Source organism: Gadus chalcogrammus, chromosome 2, assembly GCF_026213295.1.
Source record: "Gadus chalcogrammus isolate NIFS_2021 chromosome 2, NIFS_Gcha_1.0, whole genome shotgun sequence".
Lineage (NCBI taxonomy): Eukaryota > Metazoa > Chordata > Actinopteri > Gadiformes > Gadidae > Gadus > Gadus chalcogrammus.
The window spans coordinates 11,900,898-11,925,327 of record NC_079413.1 but is presented as its reverse complement, the minus strand read 5'-3'; the positions used below and the strand labels follow the sequence as shown (position 1 = coordinate 11,925,327).

General features: G+C 42.4%; 1 protein-coding gene and 1 long non-coding RNA gene across 2 annotated transcripts; one reads left to right on the top strand and one right to left on the bottom strand.

Moving 5' to 3' along the window:
* Positions 1 to 82: 82 nt before the first annotated feature.
* LOC130374391 (neuronal pentraxin-2-like) lies at positions 83 to 23,475 on the top strand. Its single transcript, XM_056581131.1, has 5 exons — positions 83 to 913; positions 5,540 to 5,822; positions 11,967 to 12,211; positions 21,795 to 21,974; positions 23,248 to 23,475. Exons 1-5 carry the CDS (start codon positions 461 to 463, stop codon positions 23,473 to 23,475), a joined length of 1,389 nt encoding a protein of 462 aa, XP_056437106.1. The 5' UTR covers positions 83 to 460.
* On the bottom strand, positions 15,288 to 15,559 carry LOC130374707 (uncharacterized). Its single transcript, XR_008893661.1, has 2 exons — positions 15,523 to 15,559; positions 15,288 to 15,410 (listed from the first exon to the last, which is right to left on the bottom strand). It is a non-coding gene; the product is annotated as an uncharacterized LOC130374707 (long non-coding RNA).
* Positions 23,476 to 24,430: the final 955 nt, after the last annotated feature.

Below are 24,430 nucleotides of genomic sequence, written 5' to 3'. Positions count from 1 at the left end.
AATCTGCTCCAACCCCAGCATCAACACTACTCACTGACAAGCGGACCGCAGAGGCACGAGGACGACGGCTACAAATGTTTATCTTAGATATGTTTAGCTACTTTGGAAAAAATATTTTAAACTAAAATTACTTAATCGAAAATATATCTGTGATTCTTTTTTTCCTGCAGTTTTCCATGTCCAATGCGCAAGACGATGGCCATCTTTTGGTGTGTTTAGTTGAAATCGTCTGCGACTGTGCGTTCAACTGCGGAGTTTTTATTTGTTTTTTATATTATTTGTGGTGGTTAAATAATTATTAATAACTTTGTTGTTCCCATGCGGTTTTCGGTAGTTCGAACACGATGTCCAAAGCCATCAAATGACTGAGATTTGGATTTTATAGAACGCCTTTTGATTTGGGACGTCAACGACTCGTGGTTGAATTATATTTGTTTTTCAAATCACAATTTTTGTCAGGATGCTCAATTTAATTGTTGGGATTTTATACCTGGTAAGTGGACGCACGGCGCGCGCCAACGAGGGTGCCACAGGTAGCCGCTTCGTCTGCAACGCAATCCCCCCGGGAGCGGAACCAGGTTGCGGATACGGCCCCACGGGGAACCGCGTTCAAAGCACGAGCCAGGTGGAGGACGAGTTGCGGAACACTATCATCCAGCTCCGTGAGACCATACTGCTACAGAAGGAGACGATCGTCAGCCAGCAGGGCACAATCAAGGAGCTCAACTCCAAGCTTGCGCGCTGCGAATCGTCCGCGGACGACACGTCACAGAGCAGAGCTCGGGGTCAGGGCTCCAGACGTAAGGAGTACGGCAAGAACACGATGGGGGACCTGCCCCGCGACCCCAGCGAGACCATAGACCAGTTGGGCAAGACCATGCAGAGTCTCAAGGGTCGACTGGAGAGCTTGGAGGTGAGATTGCGCGCGCCAATTTGTTAATCATTAACCAAAATATAGGCCATTGTTGAATCTGCGCTACGTTTCTATCTTGTCGAAAGTTTTTTATCCCCTTTGCCTCTGACTTGTCTCATGCTAACAAACTAACAAATATGCACATTATCCATGATATGCAGCAGTTAAAACCTCGCGTGGATTTAGCAGGGTCAGTTGGTAAGCTTGTCAGGTTCACTCAACGCTTTGCTGCTGCGAGCTGTTTATAAGGCAACATGCACGCATTGGAAAATATCAACAGACATGGTGTCAAAGGTTCAATAATTTCTATTTTGCATCAAGATTGGCTGAAAGCAAAAAGTTCTGCACATGCAAGCCTTTTTCACCGCAGCTCATTTAAAATCCTAAAGCGCACACACTAATCTATAGGATTAAAGATAAGGAATTCATTTGCTTACATGTAAATTATTCACTTACAAAATCGTTTTCAACGATTTGCACTCAAATGCAATGCTCTAGTATGTGTTGCATTTGCTCCAGTGAGTTTTAATCTCTAAAGACCAAACATTTTAACTGTTTTTTTGCAGTCTTTTTCACATGCCTCGGTAATCCCATTCATAAAATATTTAGGTCATTACCAGAGGAGAGCTGCTGCTTTGCATAGTACATCCTCACAAATAGGTGTTATCTCACACACATTGGCATTTCACATACACAAACACATACACAATTATTATTTGCACGTAAACACACACATATACGCACTATATATATATATATATATATATATATATATATATATATATATATATATATATATATATATTTATATATTTTTTATCACTTCAGTCGCCGGCCCTCCGCTGCGCGTCGGGGCCGGACAACGCCCCTTAACAGTGGTATAATGAGAACATACCACAGCCTGGCGTGATCTATTGCTTAATTATACAACGGGGGACCTAAATCCACGAATCTGATTGGTTCCCAACTGTTGTATAATGAGCGTATACATAACTGCTATGACGCCCGATCATTTTGTGAAAGTTTGCATATCACTCCGCGCCTGGAAGTAGAAACAGTTACAAAGTAAAACATATGTTGGATGATGGAGAGGGTGTAAATGTTGCTACTCCGGGAGTGAGCAAGGCGATGGAGAGTCTAACGAAAGCTTCGGCACACGGCGAGTGAACTGCTCCATAGGATAAATTGCCGGCGAACCGCTCTAGCCGAGCCTTCTCTCGGAGGGACGCTAAAGTGTGTTGCATAGCCACCGTCGTGCATTTGGAAGACAGCCAGGAGGGTAGGGATGGGAATCGAGAACCGGTTCTTGTTCAGAACCGGTTCCGAGTCAACCGATTCCTTGGAATCGTTAGCAAGCCTGCTTAACGATTCCGCTTATCGGTTCCGGTCGCGGTAAATGCGTCGTGACGTCACACACACGCTGCTTTGATTTGGTTCAGAACGCAGCAAACATGTCGCCGCCGAGGAAGAATCGCATTGTGCGTTCACACCAAACGCGACGGGGCGACAAGATCCCATACAAAGTGAACGTAGAGACGCGTATAAGGGCGAGTTTTTCGCGGGAGAAAACCGATGACAAGTTTTTGTCGTGATGACAGCCAATCAGCGTTCAATAGCGTGATAACTGAGTGACATGTGTAACGTAACAGCCAATCCGCGTTCAGCCGTCAAACTCAGTGCAGCAGTCCGGGTGAACCGCGGAATGGAGGAGAAAGTGATTGTTGCAGTTTGCGACTCCCGGAGCTCTATATATAATAGTATATAATATATTATATACTATATTATAATTGTATATATAATATCATGGCCAACAGCTCTGTCGCCTCCGGATGGCCGTAGCGTGGGGAGCTCTCATAGGGATTGGGCTTCTCGGGGTTTGTTTACCGGCATTGCTATGGTTTCCGGTCTTATGTCTTCCAACGGTTTATTAGGTAGGCCCATCTAATAAATCTCTGTCTAATCAATGCTTCATTTTGTTTATGTCAGTTTAATTTTGTTACAAGTTGAATGCAAATGAGCACTGTTAGAATTCCAAAAGGCACAAGCTCTTACTTGGCTGTTTTCAGTCTGTGTTTTTAGTTGTATGGCACATAATGATGGCATTTGGGCTTAAAAAGCGAAACATATATTTTTTCTTCTAGACCAATTGATTTGAAAATGTACAATTTCCTAATACTAGAAGCACTTCTGATCAGATATTAAAGAGATGTAATGCAAACAAACACATTTATACTTATTTTCTCACCCAATGAGAATCGATAAGAGAATCGATAAGGAATCGGATCGATAAGCAGAATCGGAATCGGAATCGGAATCGTGAAATTCTTATCAATTCCCATCCCTACAGGAGGGACTACTTTTTTGTATTCTTTAATAAAACGGCTACTTTGACTTTCTTGGTTTCTTTTTAAATGTAGTGTGTCTATGACTTTCGTTTTGCCATGATAGTAACCGTTGTATAAAAGCAATAGATCACTTCAGTCAGTGTTATGTGCTCATTATACCACTGTGAAGGGGGTCGCCGGCCCTCCGCTGCGTGTCGGGGTCGGACAGCGCCCCTTAACAGTGGTATAATGAGCACATACCACAGCCTGTCGTGATCTATTGCTTAAATATATAGCGTCTGCAAGTTGTGTAATGTGTATATATATATATATATATATATATATAAATATATAAATATATATAATCTACAACAGACGCTTGTTCTCCTTCTCTGCCTAATCAATATTTTTATACTTTTTTATTTTAAACTACTTGGTCACTTTAATCTCACTAATAACGTGTAGTGAACCTTTAAATTCCTCAACAATCTCTCTCCCTCTCATTGTATCTCTCTCCTCTCTATCTTCCACACACATACACTTCTCTCAATCGCGCTCCATCCCTTCCCCTTGCTTCACCCGCAATTATGCATGATTGAATGCCTTAATACCCCGCCCCCCCCCATCTTGATCAAATCAAGGATGTATTGCAGCTGTCCACTGGAATATGGAAGCCATATTTTCCCATGCCTTATTGATGTCGTCCCCATTGATCTTCATCTGCTTACCATATAACGATTGTTGGAAGGTCGATACTGTGGCATACTACAAACCCAGCCAGCCACGCTCTCTCTCTCTCATTCTCTCTCTCTCTCTCTCTCTCTCTCTCTCTCTCTCTCTCTCTCTCTCTCTCTCTCTCTCTCTCTCTCTCTCGATCCATCGGTAAACATCCATTTGGCAGCATTCAGATGGAATTCAGAGTGAAGACCTTGAGGAGTTTGGCTTCGCCAGGCCTACAGATAGGGAGAGAGAGAGAGAGAGAGAGAGAGAGAGAGAGCGAGTGACAGATGGCGTTTGGATCAGTGCCATCTGGATTATTCAGCAAGGTTCCATTGTGTCAGGCGAGATTAATCATCGTCGAGTGTCGTACAGTGTTTGAGATGGCACAAGGTGGAGGTTCAACATATGAAACACCTGAATTGACTTTTGGAAAGTGATGAGTGGACCTGAGTAGAGCGTTTGCGTCAACTAAATCGCCTATGCTCACTCATTGCGCATAGTGTAGCATTCCAGAGCAATATAAATCCTATATTAATGAGGAGTAAAATCCCATCTAGCCAGGTGCCATTCAAACCTGCCATGCAGGGTTCTTTTAACGAGCAATCTGACTTGCTTTACACTTTTTCTCTAGGTGCTCCAATTTCGATTTTCTTCCATGATTGCTAAGCCTTACTAGTAAGTCTTGATACGTTTACGTTTGAACAAAAGTATCTCCTTCAGGACCACATGTATACATTCACCACTACTCAGCGTAGTGTTGATATGGCGTTATAACTTATAATACAACCTGAGTGGTTTGAAGGAAGGAGGCCATTCCATTTAGGAGGAGGGGTATGAAGGTCTAGGTCTCCACGGGGACTGAATGGAACGTGGCCTAAGAGGATCACATGGCTGCTATTGTCAGTGTCTATTCATTCAATCAAAGCTCTCATTTTCTGTCTCTTACACAAACTCACACTATTCAATTATATGCTTATACTTCCTCTCTGTCTGTCTGTTTGTCTGTCAGAAGGTTGGTCTGACTATCTGAATCATTCTTCCATTTTCTATATCTCATCTTCTTCTGCCTGCTTGAGCTATCCATCTGCCTTCCAGTTTGTTTTATATGAATGTACGTCTACATACTATTCTAGTACGGTGCCTTTCTATCTGGCTGCTTCTGTTCTATAGTTCTACAGGTCTGTGGTTCTGTTATTTTGTTGGTCTACAACCTCCCCTTATGCCTGCTTTGAATGTGCAAATATTTGCGACCGAGAAAGAGGGACTTCCATATCTGTTACAGTCCCATGAATTCAGAGGGGAGAAGCGAGTGAGGGGGGATATCCTTTCTGTTAAATGTTCCGGCTATTACTTTGTCAATTGTTTTGCGAAAAAAAAGTTGTTGTTATTGTTTTGTAAGTAGGAGGGACCAGAGCTGAAAGGATATTCGATAACACACAGCACCCTCTCCCAGCCAAATGAATCTACCTGTTTTTCTGTCCACCTGTCTGTGTTTCTGTTATTCTATTGGTCCATCTCTAGTTGCTAACATCCTTTCTCCCCCTTCCTCCTCTCAACCTTGCACCTCCACCTCACCCAGCAGCAGCAACAGCAGCAGCTGCGTCTCCCTGGCAGCAACCTGTCATTGACCAGCGGTGGAGGTGGCGGGGGTCCAGTGGCATCCCTGCCCCCCCTGGCCCCCCTGCCCACAGAGCTGCGAGAGGTGCTCCGCCAGCGGCTGGAGGTGTTAGAAGGCCAGCTGCTGAGAAAAGTGTCTGAGCTGGAGGAGGAGAAGAGTCAGCTCCTGAACGAGACGGCCGGCCACCGCCAGCGCACAGAGAGCATGCTCAGCTCTCTGCTGGAGCGCATCACCGAGCTGGAGAGAAGTAAGGATTCAGATTCAGAACCAGATTATGCTTCTGATTCACTTTCAGATGCAAATTCATCTTGAAATTCAGAGTCAGAATTAGTTTCAGAACAGATTTAAATGCGTTTAAAAATGTCTGTATAAATCTAAATTACAATTACAATTTCAAATATATTTGCAAGCAACGATAACAAGGTCTTGAAATATGGCGATTATGGTGGCCATGGCCTGATCATCATAGTAAAGTCTTCCATACGTGGTAAATATAGTGAGTTGGTAGTTATGGTAATATGGCATTTGTGTGCCTTATAAACTGGTTTACCCGAAGTAAACATATCAAAATAATCTCCAACAATGATTCTAAAGTATATATGGTCAAGCCTTCAAAGTCTTAAAGTCATACACACATCATTGGCAATGATGTGTATACCCCTTTAAGGCCCATCCTGTGTTGGAGAGAGGCCTCGGTTTGGATAGGCTTACTTCAAACTAGGGCTGCACGATATGGGCAAAATATGATATCCCGATAAGTTTGGCTGAATGGCGATATACGATATATATCTCGATATTTTCTATAGAGTGGGTTAGATGTTTTTTTTGTAAGTCAAAAGCCAAATGTGAGATGTTGCAAGCACTTTTATTAAAACATAGGTCAGTATTACTGCAACATGTGATTTCTTGATGTTTAAAAAAAAAAGGGAAGTTTTTCACCTTCTTCACAAAATAATCACCTATGCAAAACAATATAAAGCTGTAGGTTACATTAGCTACCATTAAGAGCATTGGCTTCGTCGCATTGTCCTGCGTACTACGGTGAGGGTTTCAGTGCGCCGTAACTTTAATCCCCCGCCCCCTCCCTTCTCCGTTCCATTTGGGAACATGTTTGGTTTCATTTCGCTTGTTTCATATATTTTAATTAATTAATTAAGAGCGTCACCAGAGGGCGCCCCCAACACATTTGCCGAGCGCCGGCCCTGGTTTCGGGGCAGAAGAAACTGTCGCGGCCGGTGATGCAGCAGCACAGCCACGGAGTTTTACGCATTCCTCATACTACACTTTGTGCCGCTGCTGTAAATGGTGGAACAGATTTGTCGTGCTTCCACTTTTAGTCTCAACGGTTTTGCTACACTCTCTACAGATTACCTGCAGCTGCTGCTCATCTGTTTTTTTTAAACCCGAACTATTTCCACATTATGGAGCCGTTGTTTCTCCTTTTTGAAACAATTTCGTCTCCCGCCGCCGCCGTCTTTTTCTTTACGGGTATCATCCATGCTTGTTGTGTTGTGAGGGGGCGGCGGGGGCGGGAATGAGGCGTCTTTGCACACGGCACGTTCGGAAAGACAGAGCGGGAGGGGGAGGGGTAGCGCTCTCAGTCTCCAAGGCAAGCGCTGCAGACGCTTGAGGGGGAAACTGACCATTTTAACTCTTATCGATATAAACGATATTGTCAAATCTTGTATCCCCTTGGAAATTATATCGATATATATCGTGCATAGCCGATATATCCTGCAGCCCTACTTCAAACCAATGCATCCAATTTTCCAGATAATTTAAATTTGGCATGGGTATACTATGGAATCTCCTCTTAGTAGACATCTTTGACAGCCAAGCCTACATGGTTTTAACGCAAAGTTATAGCTGTTTAAACATCGGGATATGCATATATTTTACTTTAAATTGTATATACCCGCTGTCTTTGGGCTAATTGCTATGAGTTTAAGACTATATAGTCCCTCAGTCACCTGGTACATGCCAAGTTTGCAGTTTTTATCAACTCCGGCATCAAAGCAGTTTTTTTGTGGGTGTTTGTTTGAGTTGAAGCCATTGCATAAAATCTAAATGGTCTGACCATATGGGTTGCACATTGAAAGTTGTTCATCATGACGAATGGTGCATCTTAGACTTTTCTAATGAAAATGGCAGCCTGTTGAGAATGTTGAACTTATATTGCTTATTATAGCGCCACCAATGGTTAATTCTGGCCGATCCATTGTATCACATACTCATTTTACTCCAAGCCTACCAATTTATACAACATTTGAGCATGTCCATTTTGAGATATATATATAAAAAATGTAATACTAATGAATGCAATAGGGTCACTACGGACATATCTGCTGGTAAAATAGGGGCTTGTTAAGACACTAATTAGCTGTGTTTTCTATACAAGTGTACAATCCTACACTGTTGACTTTTCAATATTTTTATTTTTTCCATTCTCTCCCTGGGCTACTTTTTTGAGCTACACCTCAGTCTTAAAAAAGCTGAATCTGGTAGCAGCATTTGTAGTTAATTAGTTTAAGGAAAATTCAAGGGCACGTTAATACTTCAGGGTATCTCTTTGATGTTAGACATCCAAATTAACGCTTGAAATGAATTGCCTTCCCCACAGGAACGCCTATTAGGAGTCCCGATAGTCACTGGACACTGCTTCCACCTGCCTTAGGCTCTGTTGTCTCCATGTTTTAATGTTAATGTTTAATGTTTGATTTCACAAAGCTTGAGACAAGACACAAAAGATGCTAACAAATGAGAACTTGTTAATATTGCCCTTTATTAAACAGTTCAGGCATTGAACACCTATTATGCCAGGCTGCACACATTTCTTAATTCTAGAGCTTGTGTGTTGCTTTGAATCAATGTGAGCAAAAATAAATGGTGAAAAATTGCAACCATGCGGAACAGCAGCAGCTGCTAATGGCTAATGGGTGCTGTCGGTGACAACATGCACAGCCTTTTCCACGGCTGGTACTAGTGCTAAGCTAATACAGTTCAACCATAATGAGGACCACTATCTTATTCTCAGCACAGCCCTGATACTGCTGCTGCTGCTGCTAAGAAACCACTACACTTGAAGGACCCCAAAAAGCTGTTGTTGTAATGGTTACTATGGAGGTTACTATGGAGTCAGGGATAATTCTTTCCTCTTTTGATATATATGCTTGAGGGCATTTGTGTTTGTGTGGACACGTTTGTGTGTGTGTGTGTGTGTGTGTGTGTGTGTGTGTGTGTGTGTGTGTGTGTGTGTGTGTGTGTGTGTGTGTGTGTGTGTGTGTGTGTGTGTGTGTGTGTGTGTGTATCTGTATGTATGGGTGTGTGTGTTTGGGTGTGTGTGTATTTGTGTTTGTGTGTGCTTGTGATTGTGTGTGTGTCTGTGTTGTGTTTTAATGCCTGATATTGCTCCACCTCCTTTCCGATTTTTCTCTTTTTGTACATTTCTTTCCCCCTGGCTAACTCTTCCCCTGCGATCCCTCATTGATTATTTCATCTCAATCACCGCCATCCAGTAGCTTCTACTTCCGTGGGGTATTTTGTGTGGATTAGTGCCAAGCAATTTCTTGACCGCAAGTTTGAAACTGTCATTTATCAATACTGAAATCAATACAGATTAATCATTTTACTGTCATCCTTGATGTGATTTGTATAGCCCTGGCCACCTGCGCTATCCACTGTTGGTCAATCACTCTGATCATCAGATCCATCCCTCATTATTGTCGCCTTCCACCTCAGCAGCTGGAAACTTTCAAACAGTACGTTGGACGTCGCCGCAACCTCATCTTTATTCAAACAATAGATTAGAATTTGATTAGAGAGATGAATATGAAACAGATAACAGCTTAATTAGGTTCTTTCTTTCTTTCTTTATTATCTTCTACAAACCTTGGGACCTATCTCTTTCCTTAATTGTTCACCTGGAGACTCCATTAAAAATTTGAAATGTTCAGAATAGCTTGGAATCCCGTCCTTCTTTTTCAGATTTTTTTTATATTTTATACTTTTTAAGAATTGCCCCTTTTAAAATACTATCTTTTTTTTAACATGGGAGTCAATGGGACTCCCATGGCACTTCACCTGTTTACGACCTAACTAAATGAATTTTCAACCGTTTATCTTCGTTGCCATTTTGCTGCCATTCAACAAATCTACACAATTGTATCTTCCATAATATCTAAACGGAATTTCGATATCATTTAAACTTTCTTCAGAATCACAGTTTTAGTTTCATACCGGCTTCGTTTTCAGCTGTTTTCATTGAAGACGTCTGCCCATTCTGACGCTCCTACTCTTTCAACCGTTTACATTCGTTCAAACCATTTAACAAATCTACACACTTGTATCTTCAATAATATCCAAACAGAATTTCGATATCATTTTAACTTTATTCAGAATCACAGTTTTAGTTTCATACCGGTGTGGGTACCAGATTGACTCGGCTGCCAGACCGACTCGGGGTCCTAGATGCGCAATAATGACGCACTTCCTGTAAACGTTTCTTTTAAATGCGCATGTGCGTTTCATTCATTCCCATGGTACTCCCAAGTATTAACAATCTCCTTTTGTTTTCTAATCTATGAATAATAATCTAATGTACAAATTATTGTTGCCTATACTTGGGTAATATAAAAGAATAATCGGTTAACTCCATTCACTGAACGGGGCGATCCACTTTATTTCCAGCGCTCCCAAAACAGAGTCAAAACAGTAGGGATGGGCAAAATGATTCTTTTCCGGGAATCAGTTCTTCCAGTTCAGTTCACTATAACGATTTGTTCGTTTGATTAGTTCGTTTTGATTAGTTCGTTACGTCAGATTACGTAATTTGACAGGGAATCTCACAGGTGTCTGCCCCCCCCCCGCGAGACGGCTCTGAGCATAATTTAAATGACTTCTAGGCTCTACCCTCCGTGAAAATCCACAAGATATACTATATGGTATAACCAAACGTCCCACCAATATTTATACCACTTGCTTACTTTCTATAGGTCATTCATGGTTTTATATTTATATATATTTTTTACTTTCTTCATTATTCAGGCATTACATAACTTTTATGGTCATAATTAAAAAATACGAATACTGCAGTTAAATTTCTTTGTTTGTTCTTGAATTGACGTAAAATGGAGCAAAGACTCCTGGGATTGGGAAATGCGTTTATCCAATAAACAGAGGGAGGTCAAGTCTATTTTCGGAAATGTAGGGGGATATATGAGTGGCCCCACGTCGAATAGCATGACCCAAGGTACGTCAGACAGAGAAAGCGTGCAAATTCGACGGTACCACCTTATCATTTGTTTACCCAGGGGCCATGGCAACACCATTGCTACCTCTCATTGGCTGAATCTTTGAGAACTTTGTAGACTCAATCAATATAAGGTCGCAGGGAGACGAAGCTCTGTTTGTTTGTATATTTTATTTACGTGACCATATTTTTGTTTTATGTTAAAAAAAAAAAGAATCAAAGAACCAGTTCTCTTGTTTTGGGGAACCAGTTCTTGTCGTTCACCTTCGGGATTCGTTTGTTGTGAACGAATCGGTCGCGACCGACTCATCCCTACAAACTGGTTTACATTATGCATTCATCAGTGCTCTTAGACGTGTTTCCAATGGCTTTGTTTGTGCAAAAGAACGGGCTGCGTTCAATGAAATCAAAACCAAAACGGATTGAGCCTTCTTTTTATGTCCATGATTGAGCCCCTTTTATAAACAACCCTTCCGGGTTTTGTCCGTTGGCTTGTGTCGATACGTCAAGTGTCGATACGTCATCTGTAAGCGCAGGACCCCGAGTCGATCTGGCAGCCGAGTCAAGCTTGTACCCACACCGGCTTCGTATTCAGTTGGTCTCATTCATTGGTTGACGCTGGAGCGTGAGGACGTTACGCAATGTTGCCGGATTGGGAGGTTTTTCCCGCTCTATTGGGCTACTTTTAATCACGCAGCGGCTCGCTATTCTCTTAAACACACACAGACACACACACACACACACATGCACGAGCGCCCACACACACACACACCAGCAGTGCAGAGCAATACATTTGACCTTTTCATTCAGCTGTCACTTTATTTGTTTCCAACCATTTACATTTTCTGGGCATGTTTACATTGTTTATTCCATTTAGACTTTTGAACTTTTGTTCAAATCCCTTCACTTCATTTAAGCCATTTGACGTTTCTTTATGCCTTAATCTATGTGGCTTTATTAAAAAATATTTCAACCTCACTTAGTACTACAGCACTCATCGCATTTCTGCTGGAAATGCATTTTCTAGTTGTAATTGTCATCAATATCGACAAGCATTTTTGTCTTTGTCGAGAGCTCACATAAACCTACAAACAGTATATCACACCAGTATTGACATATTTATTGTTTAATGCATGTCCGCAGCCAACAACGCTTTCAAGTCGCCGGAGGACTTCAAGGTGTCCCTGTCAGTGCGCACCAACTACCTGTTCGGCCGCATCAAAAAGAGCCTGCCAGAGATGTACGCCTTCACCGTGTGCATGTGGCTGAAGTCCAGCGCCAGCCCAGGTATCGGCACCCCATTCTCCTACGGCGTGCCGGGCCAGGCCAATGAGATTGTGCTCATTGAGTGGGGGAACAACCCCATTGAGCTGCTGGTGAACGATAAGGTAGGCGCTAGGGCTGAACGATTAATCAAATTCAAACTGACATCGCAATGTAATAGAACACGATTTTCTAATTGCAAAGGCTTCGATAAAAAGAAAAATGATTATTTTTTACACAATCTAACCAATCAGAGGGTTGGATACGGAAACACAAGGCCAAGTGGGTTCACGTGTGTACAACGCTAGCCTCCACTCACAAGACGAAAGCAGAGTTCATAAGGAAAGATATAATCAAGACACTGGATAAACAGACCGGACTCAAGGTGTTTTTTTATTGTCTCGGACCTGAGCCCTGTTTCAGGTAGCTGGTTTTGAGGCAACCCCGAGTTTGTTCGCTCTGAGTTAGTGGAAACTGGGTTTTCCGTTTCAGGTAGCAGGTTCAGCGCAACCGAGAGTTAGTTGCTGCGGCAACATACGCCGTGGACCCAAGGGCGTAACCACGCATTCTTTGGGGGGGTCGTGTCCCCCCCAATGTTGAGAAAATACTAACCTGTCCCCCCCAATATACAGCAGGATAAAATGTAAAATATATGTTCTCTTTTTATGAACCCTGTCAATGGATCGGTCTCTTGTTATGCAGTGATGTTGCTAGGTACGCGTCCTGCGTCCCTGACGCATTAAAATCTGAAAGGAGCAAAGGACACACTAAACTCACTATCCATGCGTCCCGGGGACGCATCTCATTTTCCCCATGAAAAACGATACATTGTGAACATTAAACAACTCGTGTTTAATCACAGTAACTGGCCAAAGAAACCTTCTTGTGAGCAGATCGGACAAGCGCTGTTTCAACCCTCTGCGCATCTACTCGGCGCAGACGTGATCCCCTGTACAAGGTATCGCGACATGCTAATTTAGCCGCTACCAAAACAACAACCGCTGATTTCATTTCAACAATTAAAAATACGAACTTCATAGTAAATAAACCCACGTTTCCACTGCTCGATGCTGTGCTCATTCGTGTCGAATGAGCAAATCAAACAGGATTTTTTTGCAATCCTTCTGATTGAATATATGTACATTTATGACAAAATCGTGAGGACTAGGCTTGTGACACACACACACACACACACACACACACACACACACACACACACACACACACACACACACACACACACACACACAAATGTGGCCCTCGCGCGGTAATAGCTCATTGGCGCCACCTAGTGATCATTATGTGCAAATGCACAGCCTCTCATTAAAATGACTTAGGGGTCATTTGACCCCTCTTGCGGCGCTAGGAGTAAGTAAAAATGGCCCGGTGTTTCTAGTGTTAAACATGAACGGTTGAGTACTCCAGCTCTAACCATATCATACCACCATCAAGGAGTTTAACACTATTAATTTAATTTAAGAAATATAATAATAATAAAAAAGAAACACATTTTTTAAACTGGGGAGTCGGGACCCATTGAATTTCTCAGGGACCCACCCAACTCGCCACCTGTGGGTCCCGGGGACTCACTACATTGAAAACCTATCAACATCACTGGTTATGTCTTATTTATTTTCAATTTATTTCCGTTTGTTGAGTGTGTGAATCCCCCCTCCTAATTGTACACTTGTGCGATTTAGTTTGAAACCACCTCGCGACTTTCTGCGTTGTCATGGTTACCCCACACTCTTTCTTCAGTGAGAGCCAAGAAAGTAAAGTTGAGTAATGGAGGATTTGAGGTTACCTAAAAAGCAGAAGAAACTGGACCAACAGCCAAGCATACGCAGTTTTTTTCAGACAGTAAGTAACTTGACAGGCATGTTGAAAGCAGTGGCCAGACAGGGACATGCTCTGGACATGCAGGTGATAAGGTGAGAATTTTGAATATGAGACTAGACAGCCTTACAACATTGTTTATAACCTGGGCCTACATGTCAGCAATACATAAAAGTAGCCTACTTCTAATACAAGCAGAATATATAGACCAAAATGATCACGAAGGTCAGCCACTGTTCTTCTGATAACATAATGACATGTGGTCATGGGTATGTGGTATTTTTCCATTGGAAGCTATCCTTTTTGCTACAGTACTACTGGAAGAGCATAATTGTAATTGGTAGGTGTGTTTAAGGTCAGTAAGCAGCTAACCAAAACAAAGTGTGTGTGTATGTGTGTGGGGGGGGGGGGCGGGGCAGACATTACATTATTACACTATTCCTTTAGATGTGAATTCAAATGGTCAATGTAGTCCTCGAAACTATGTTCTAAATGTCCACATTTTCATATATAAATATAGAATTGTAGGCAATGCACTTAACAAATAATAATAAAAAATTGGACCCCCCCAATGTCTAAACCATGGTTACACCCTTGCGTGGACCTAACCTGCTCGGGAGGTGGTTAGACCTACTCTGAGTTTGTTGTCTATCAGGCTGAAGGCAGCTCTCCGACAGAAGGAAGTGTTAGAAATGGCATGTCCTTTTCTACGAGAGCCTGTGGACGTAGAGGCTGCGATCCTCAGAAGGAATCTCTGTGAGGAACGATTATTAAGACCCCGGTTGGATATACTTTATTTTCCTGATAATTTTCTTCACGAGCGCTATCGTTTTTCAGCGCAATCTATCATTTATTTAGACCACCTTCTCAGCCCCCATGTTAACTGTCAAACGCACCGGGGGCATGCTTTAAGTTTATTTATTATTTTTTTATCGCAATTAACGCATGTGCAGAATGATCCGCCCCGTGCATCCCACCCGCTCTGTACTACAGTCACTTCAACGTTGTGGCTTTCCCATGATCAGAGTAGCTGACTAACCACGGACCTATAACTGCTACAAGTCAAGAAACTCATTTTAAGAATGCAAGGCAGAAAAGACCCTGGTACTGCTTTTAACCAGATGCTGTTCTTCTCTACATGCACATGCTCAGCAAAATCGTCTGCATTGTTCACTGAAGTAAAACCCTTTGAGTAAACTGTTCAACAAAATAACTTGTCTCACCACAGCCCGTGTTCTAATAAAGACAATCTACTTATTATGAGGATTTTTTTATTTCCTGAAAGCACAAAAAAAAAAAATCATTTATATTGGGTATGTTTTTAGAGCAGGGAACAGTAGCCTATCCCAGTTTGCACCTCACCCACCTATAACTTATGTTCCAAAATTTGGATCTCCAAAGCATCCTTTTGCATCTTTTGAATTGTTACAATTGCATGGAGGTTGGTGAGGGCATCTGGTTCAAGTAGGGCGATGACGCCATCAGTAACTGGAAGAAGATGATTAGACAGTGCAATTATTACTTGAGCTAGAATATTGCCCCATCTAATTTGCAACGCGCTGGGTTGCGTGTACATATTTAATTATTTTGAATAACCAACCTCTTATACTGTAAAGGCACTTCTATCCTGGGGGGTGGGCGGGATCAGAGGAGCTCCCCCCAGGGATGCCCTCAGCCACAGGACGCATACTCTGTTGGCTTAGGGCCATCTCCTCAGCCTCTGTGAGGGCTGCAGGTGGTGGACCCCCTCCAGTCTGCCGGGCCTCTGCATTTTTTCGATTTGCTAACATGGAGGAAAATGTTACCCTAATATTCAGTAAGCGCTATTTTGAAGACACATATATATTTATAATGCATTTTGCCTAGGTGTAGCCTTCTAATATATCTAAATCCTATTAAATATTGGCAGTGTTGGGGTGGCTGGGAAATGTAGGCCTACTACATACATTTACTGCTTAAATATAGTATACAAATATATAATACATGTTGAACATAGCTGTTAAATTAGGTAGAGCAGGCAAAACAGCACAATTGATTTGATTTCAATTAAACATTAGTTTACCTGTTTAAACTATATTTTTGTACTTCATTTGCTGCCAAGTCCTCGTGGGGCAACTCGGGGTTGCGTAAATTGACACACGCACACACACACACACACACACACACACACACACACACACACACACACACACACACACACACACACACACACACACACACACACACACACACACACACACACACACACACACAGCTAACTCAGCTATTTCCTGCCAAGCTCTCTCTCGCGCTCTCGCTGCCGCGGCGGTATTGCTTTTTTTTGTTAAAATGGGTAACTGCTCGGCATACACGTTCATTAGAATTTCCAATTCCGTGGGGGAAAAGTAAGTGGATCTACGCTTTTGGTCCATGTTTGATCATGTTATCAGAGATCCATTGATGATGGCTCTTCATAGTCAACAGGCACACCCTCAACCCAGAGTGAACATACTCAGAGTTGATTAATCCAACGCTGATCACCTGTTCTGAAACCGAAAACCCTGAGTTGCTTTTCAACCCTGAACTCTGAGTCAACCAACTCAGAGCGCAGGATTAAACTCAGAGTATGTTAAACCAGCTACCTGAAACAGGCCTCTGTCTTGGACAGGTCCGAGACAGGTCCGAGACAGGAGTGTCATTGGACTCATTTCAGGGCAGCCTATTGGTTCCCCCCAAGCTGAATCCTTGGCGGAGGTGTGGGAAGGTGAAATACGTGGGGCGACCACGCCGGTCCCTCACAGGAGGTTTGTGCTCTAGTGAGAGATTTCATAGTATTTGTTTTCCGCTTGTTATTTTACTTTGTGTGTGTACTTTGTGTGTCATTGTGTGTTGTTGTTATGTTCTTGTTCTTGTAGTTGTGTAGTGTTTTTTTCTTAATTGAGCCTGGCAAGATGACTGCGGATGTGTAGGAGTGTGCGAGCAAGCATATGGCTTGATAAACAAAGCCTTCTATAGTGTATGGATAGTAGTAAATAAGGAAAGGATTTTTTTTGATGCTGGGATGCTTCACTGTATCTCAGAGGGACTACACAGTATGGGGATTTAACACAAACCCTACGACACAATCATATTGTTTTGATTTGTGACTTTTTTGGCATTGAACTATTATCAGATATTATTATTCATTTCATTATTCATTAATTGATTTTCTTTGGTCATGCTACCATAGATTATTGTAATAATAGTAATAGTACTAGTGGTGGTATTAGTAGTAGTAGTAGTCGTACATTTAGTCGTTTAGAAGATTAGAAGAAGTTTTATTCAAGGTGAGTTACAAGCCTCAAGGCTGAGAACAATCAAAGTAGGGCTGGGCGATTTATCAAATTTCAATCTCGATTTCGATTTAAAAATAATCGTTTGAATAATCCTGATTTCAATCTTTATAATCGTGATTATGTTTTTCCCATCATCGAGCAGCCCTAAATCAAAGTATGGAATCAAACTAAGAGTCGCTACAGATGACCTATTTTAAAAAAAACAAGTGGACAGAGTTTAGAGTAGCCATAAGAGCAAAGTGTTGTAGTAGTAATAGTAGTAGGGCTTTGTAGTAATACTAGTAGTAATAGCAGTAGTAGTAGTAGTAGTAATATTGGTAGTACAAGTAGGTTTACTTCTCATGCCTCTCGCCCTCCAGAGAGTGAGCTCCTTCCTTCCTTCTCACAATAGTCCTGATTTAATTTCATACGGGTCGCTCATTTGGCCGACCCAACTCCTCTGGCAATACTTAGCAATACAGTGTTAGCAAGGCCTTTTATGATTATTGCATGGAAATGAAAAGCGCAAAGACAGCATTTGTCGAGCCATTTGAATGTTAAATTGTGGATTTCTTATTGTCATTAGATGCCATCGCTCTGTATTACTCACATTTCTGTTTGTTACCTAAACAACATTTGTTTGCGTAAACCGGGATTGTAAAAATACATATTTCCCTGTTTGTGATGCCAGAAAGTGCTAGTATGGGTGTATCGGACGGGGCTGTTGGTGGAGCATAGTGGCCAATGGAGGGCTTAAAGGGTTTTCTGTTACTTTTCCCTTTTTGTGCCCCTTGTTTATTATTGTTATTGGCAGGCAGCAGATTTTCAACCAGATTTTCTCTAAACATAAATAACACATAACACAGAATGAAGAAAATGTAGGGATCGAAAAGAGAAAGAGACAGAGATGACAAAGAGAGAGCGAGAGGGAGAGACTGATAGAGAGAATGGTAGAGGGTGTATTAGAGATCAGAGAACTGTATTCAAAGGGTGTGTCTGTGTCGATGTACAGTATATGGGCATGTGCAAGTGAAATGCAAGCATGCATGCGTCGTGTTTATGTGTACACTTGTGCGTGTGGAGGATGGTAGCAATCAATGAACCATGCATGCTATATATGATAACTGTGTGTACTGTATGTAGCACATCCATGCGTTACATTTATTCATGCTATTACAAGGTTCCCCTGGGCACATCATCTCCGCTGTGTGTACCATTTATAACAATGCTTATATTAATCACCATGCAAAGTAATAATGATAAAAGACTGCAAAGACTGTATTCTGCTACCATTGAGTGTACTGCAGTATAGACTAGTATAGTCTGACTTTGTCCAAAAGGTTATGTGTCCATGGTGGTAAAATGATTTTCAACACGTGTCTGTCCTGATTTGAATACAGTTATACCAATGGTAAAGGGTACATTTTATTTGTGAATTGTTTTAAACATGGTAATCAGTCCTATATGATCTTCAACATTGTCATATGATATTGTATCAGTGTTACTGAAATAGAGTGAAATTCTATGTTTTAACCAGTTTCCACCAACCAAATTTGGCACATTACACCCTGCTCCGAACATAGGTAATGCTGTTTTCATGACACCAAGTGCCCCTGTTATCCTCCTCCTCTTCGTGGATGTGTCAAGCTTTGTCTGGGCATTAGTAATGTTGATGGCAGCGTCCGAGAGAGGCTTAAACCCGGACATTTATAGTATTACGCCACTTGTTCAGGGCAACAGTTGATTTTGATGTTGGTGTCCATGAGAGAGTTAGGTTTCTAGTACCCTTAATTATAACTTTATGGTGTATGGCACACATCATAAGGCTCATTATAACGCTCATAAACAACAACGTATTATAGTAGGTGGTGTGTGTCGTAACTATGGGAATAACACGTCCCCTCTCCATCCTAGTACTCTCAGCCCAAATTTTCTTTTATCTCATAGTTTATCATAAACGTGATTGTTTTTTATCTGGAACAGTAATTTAGAAGATTGATTAGCAGCTTATAACAAGAATGTTGAAGATGTAGGTCATTAAGCAGCAGGTAAGGATGGGGCATCTTGTCCTACTCCAGGTTTTCTGCTGTCATTCGTGTTCAAAATCTGAACCGTTCTGTCAGAAGTAAATCAAACTCTAATCTCACAAATCAAACTTAATTCTTGTCCAATCACGTTGCTGGAGGCAGGTATCTGTAAGCATGTAAATGGCGAACACAAACACGGACCAGCCCTAGTTAACTGTCAAACAGTGTTGTAAGGTTTCATATATAAAAAAAACATGTATCCCGCGTGTAGACTTGCCACATCACCAGCTCACGCAAATGAGAATATCTTGATAACGAAAGAGGAAACAATGCATAACTCCGACCCTTTCTGTTTTGTTCTGTGCCGCACCCCCTCTGCTAATTCTGCTATAACTTAGTAGGACTACTGGATACGACATCAGCCAAACCCTCACCACTATATCCTACCACCATTCAGATTAGACTTCGCAGGGACGTTTAATGGCAAGACCTTCATGTCTTCTGAGCTAAACCAATGATCGATGGGATTTCATTTGTAAAGGTTTGCAACTTGTTGAAGAAGGACTAACGTAAACACTGTGTTCCCTGGCAACCACTCAATGTGACCCGCCAAGATTTTATAAATTGCACATTTGGTCCGACGTGTTGCACATTTTCTGTATTTTGTTTTCAATGTGACAAGTAAATCCACGAGGATTAGTAGTCTATACAAAATTCATATGGTGAATGAGGTAGCAGCACCATACTGGGTGTGTTAGGCTTGGAACGAAGTGAGGCAGGGATCAGTTGTGTATCCACGGCTTTTTGTCTTCCATGAATACTAAGCAACAATCAACAACGCAAGCAATCGTCTAACCTTTCTATTGAAATGCTCTACACAGCGTACTGCACTGTAAAAAACTTAAAATTGTTGGTCTCATTATGATTTCTGAGTAAAATTAATATAAAACATTAAGTATTCATGTCAACTGTGCAATGCAATTTAGTCCAACCAACAATGTTGAGTGTTGGGTCAAGAGTTGGGCTAACTGTAGTCTCTTTGTTAGCAAGACACACGGGTTTAAGTCAGACTCTGAGGCTGGGCCAACTACGGTGCACATGCGCATTTCGACACTACCCCCCGGGGAGTCTGGGTATTCGTGATGCCGGTTGGGAAAAAGGGGTTTATTGCCTTTTGTCAATTTGTTTCTGTTAGCCTAATTTGGGTTAACGGGTTTGGGGTCTTTATTGTTTGTGTGTTGTTTATTGTGCGTAGTGTTGCCGCCACCGTTACCGAGACTTGCATGTCCGTTGGTTGGGTGTGCGGTGCGCTGTGTGTTGCGGGTGTGTGTTAAATAAAGGCAGCTCTCGGATCGTGCGGTGTATGAGGCACGAGAGTTGCGTCACCGTTTAACCTGGGCTCCCGTCTCGTGCAGAACAAGTTTGACCATAATGTCAAACTTGTTCTGCACTTTGGTTTGCTGCATTTATACAGCGATTCTCTGCTGCTGAACTAGCTACATGTTGCTTGTTCTATTGCTGTCTGGCATTCAGAAATTTCAAAGGGAAGTTTCAAATTATTAATTTTAATAAAGTGAATTTAAAACTCGTTTTGCATTCTTTGAAATGTTTTTTTTTTTTTTAATAATATTACAATTAATTTGAAATATTAAGTTAACACCCCTGACTTATTTTTTTGAGTTTGTAAAATATAAAAATCTTAGTTGGTATAACTAACTTTCAAGTTTGTCTAAAGAAGAAAATTACCTTTTTGATGGGCTCAAAACTCAAAAATTGATTGCAGTAAGTTGCCTTGCAATTTTGAATTTGCTCAACTTTTTATTTTTTACAGTGTGTCAATGTTTTCGAGTTTGACCATAATGTTTGAAACCAATTACAACAATCGATTCTGAATGAGTCTTTCTCTATGAAATCGAATGCTTGTCCATAACATATGAACCCTGGTTATTTCTGAGATCCTCCGATTTTATTTAATCCTTAAATGTTCCTTTGAATGTGAAACCACTTCCACAGATGCTGTTGGACCCAATAGATGTGATTTGAAATAACTGCAAATATAAGAATATATCATTATCTTGAGGACAAAATTAACCGTTCATGAGCCACAGAGTAGTCACATATCCATTTTTTGCGCCTTCCCAACTGTGGACGATGCCTTCGTCGCAAACACGTGTGATGATGAAGGATCCGACAGTCTGTCTTTTGATCAGCAGACAAAGCAGAGCTCTACCACCAAAGGCTCCTTTGAGAAGCGGTTTGCTACCTACTGCTCGGAAGGCTGTCCATTATGCATGGTGGCTGATGACGATCACCATCAAAGTATTATTTAAAAATAGTGTGTGGCCCATGTGCCTCGTCAGAGGGAGAATTCTGCGCAGGACGAGCCATCTTTCTTTGACACACCTGTCAGATTGCCATCCCACGTCGCATATTTCATTTATTACAGGCAAAGTATCTGATAAATGCATTAATACCAACAGCACACACACACACACACACACCTGTTCCTACTCTCTCTTTTATAACCCACCTTTCTATTGTCCGGTGTGTAGGTGGCCCAGCTGCCTCTGTCTGTAAGCGATGGCCGCTGGCATCACATCTGCATCACCTGGACAACCAGGGATGGCTTCTGGGAAGCCTACCAGGATGGAGAGCGGCTGGGCACAGGGGACAACCTGGCCCCCTGGCACCCAATTAAGCCTGGAGGAGTCATCATCCTGGGCCAGGAGCAGGTGAGACCAGGAGGGGGAGGGGGAGAGGAGAGGTACGGGAATAGAGGCTGAATGGTAAGTGTGTGGTTTTTGAAAAATTAGTATGTGTTAGTGTGTGAGTGTGTGTGTGTGCGTGTGTTTATGTGTGCGTGTGTGTGTGTGTGTGCGTGCACGCGCGCGTGTGTGTGTGTGTGTGTGTGTGTGTGTGTGTGTGTGTGTGAGTGTGTGTGTGTGTGTGTGTGTGTGTGTGTGTGTGTGTGTGTGTGTGTGTGTGTGTGTGTGTGTGTGCCTGTCTCTTCCAGCCTGTGTCTGTGTCAGTGTGTAATTTCATGTCTGTGTCTACTCCAGTGTGTGTGTGTGTGTGTGTGTGTGTGTTTTTTCCAGTGTGTGTCTTCGTCAGTGTGTGTGTCTGTGTTCCGTTCTGTGTGTCCCCCCTTGGGCCAGGGGTACAGAACAGGCGTCAAGAGCAGCAGAATCATTAGGGGCTTACTCTAGCATCTGCCCAATCAGCGACACGTCATTCACCTTCTCCCCCTGGCCGGCACATCTTATGCAAAACACATCATAACCATAACTACATTTCCCTCTCCAGTGTGTACGTGTGCTTGTGTGTGTGTGTGTGTCTCTGTTCATGCTTGTGTGTGTGTGTGTCCATGCTTTTGTGTGTCTGTGTGTTCAACACGCAACTAGCACTCGCACACCATACTTTAAGGGAATTATACTTATACTTCCCTTATACTAGTATATACACTAGTGGCTCTTAGGGGTTGTGGAATTGCAGCAGCGAAGGTACAGGTGGATGGATAATTGCAGGAGGTGGCAGGTAATGCAGAGCAGGAGTCACGATTTATGTGGAAAGATTCACAGGAGGAATTGATCTGATTTGCTGCAGTGAGGAAAATAATATAGAGATATTGAGGGGGATGTTGAAAGATTGATGTCTAATGTTGTCTTCACATTCGTCTATCTTTGCCTCTACCTCTATGCCCATCTATCTCTATCTCTATCTCTGTCTGTCTGTTTCTATTTATTTTTGCCCCCCTCTCTCCCTCTCTATTATCTCCCTTACTTTCTCTCTGTTTCTCTTTGCCCCTCTCACTTGCTCTCACTCTCTCTGTCTGCCTCTGTTTCCTGTTTCTCTCTCTCTATTGCTTGGCTGCATGTGTCTCTATCTCGCTCTTTCCTCTTCGATCTCCTCCCATATTCTCTCATCCCCTACCTGCCTCCCCCCCCTCTGTCAACCTCCCCTCCTGCATCCCTCCACCTCTTCTCAACCTTCCCCTTGTCCCGCCAGGACATTGTGGGCGGTCGCTTCGATGCCACCCAGGCGTTCGTGGGCGAGATGAGTCAGTTCAACATGTGGGACCGGGTGCTGCGCCCCGGGGACATCATCGGCATGGCCAATTGCTCGGCCTACATGCCCGGCAACGTCATCCCCTGGGTGGACACCAATGTTGAAGTGATGGGCGGTGCCACCAAAGCACCCCTTGAGATCTGCGAGGAGCGTGCATTCGATTCCTAAAAGAGGAGGGTGATCATGATGATGATGACGATGGTGTAAAGGAACTGTGAGATGAAGTGGAACGGAAGCTCCATTGAAAAAGAGTGAGGCCCTTTAATAAAAAAGGGGGTTTTGTGTAGGGTGACACAGAGCTGTGAAAGCAGGGTCACGTGGTTTGGCTCGGCTGGGTCTAGGCGCACACCGTTTTCGGTCGATAGAATCCTATATTTTTTTGTGTGCAAAATATCCAAACCCACCAGGACTACGCTCCACTACTGGGGCCACTATGAAGTCATGTGATCTTGCCTTTCCGTGTTTCACTACCTGCTTTGGATGAGATTACATTTTAGAAAATTAGAAGGGAAAGCTGAAACCCCAACTTCCCATCCGCTTTCATCCATCCTCTGACGAACTGTGTATGTAGTAACTATGCAGTCTCAAAGTTTGGATTTATCCACTGTGACTATTGGCTCCACACACACGTTTACCTTGCTTGGTGAGATTGATTGGGAGGGGATATCATAGGTGATTTGTAGGGGGAAGAAAAAAAAGGACGCCTGTTATTGATATTCAAATGTCACTTTATGCATGTGTAGCCTGGGTTGGATAAAAATATGTTTTAAAAAACGGCAGCGCATGTTGTCTGTGAATACGCACAAGCATTTTGTGTGCTTGAAATTATGTAAGTGGGTGTGTGTGTGTGGGTGTGTGTTTGTGTGTGTCTGCACACACATGTTGGAGTAAGTGCGTGGGAATAAATGTTAGTTTTTTTGTGACAGAGAGAGAGAGAGAGCGAGAGAGAGAGAGAATGACATGCGTATAAGCCTTGTTGCTGACGTATCTCGTGAGGGAACAACGTCACCATCCTAACTCCCTGATTCTAGATCAGCTGTTCGTCCTGAACCAGATTTTGAAGAGAGACTAGAGACGCCTAGCTCAGGTAAAATAATCAAATAAATAAATTACAAAAACAATT

Bases quoted from the DNA above. Each gene is read 5' to 3' on its own strand.
- LOC130374391 (XM_056581131.1), top strand. From the start codon at position 461: ATGCTCAATTTAATTGTTGGGATTTTATACCTGGTAAGTGGACGCACG. The intron at 5,823-11,966 runs GTAAGGATTCAG...GCATGTCCGCAG, and splicing joins CATCACCGAGCTGGAGAGAA to CCAACAACGCTTTCAAGTCG. The intron at 12,212-21,794 runs GTAGGCGCTAGG...TCCGGTGTGTAG, and splicing joins AGCTGCTGGTGAACGATAAG to GTGGCCCAGCTGCCTCTGTC.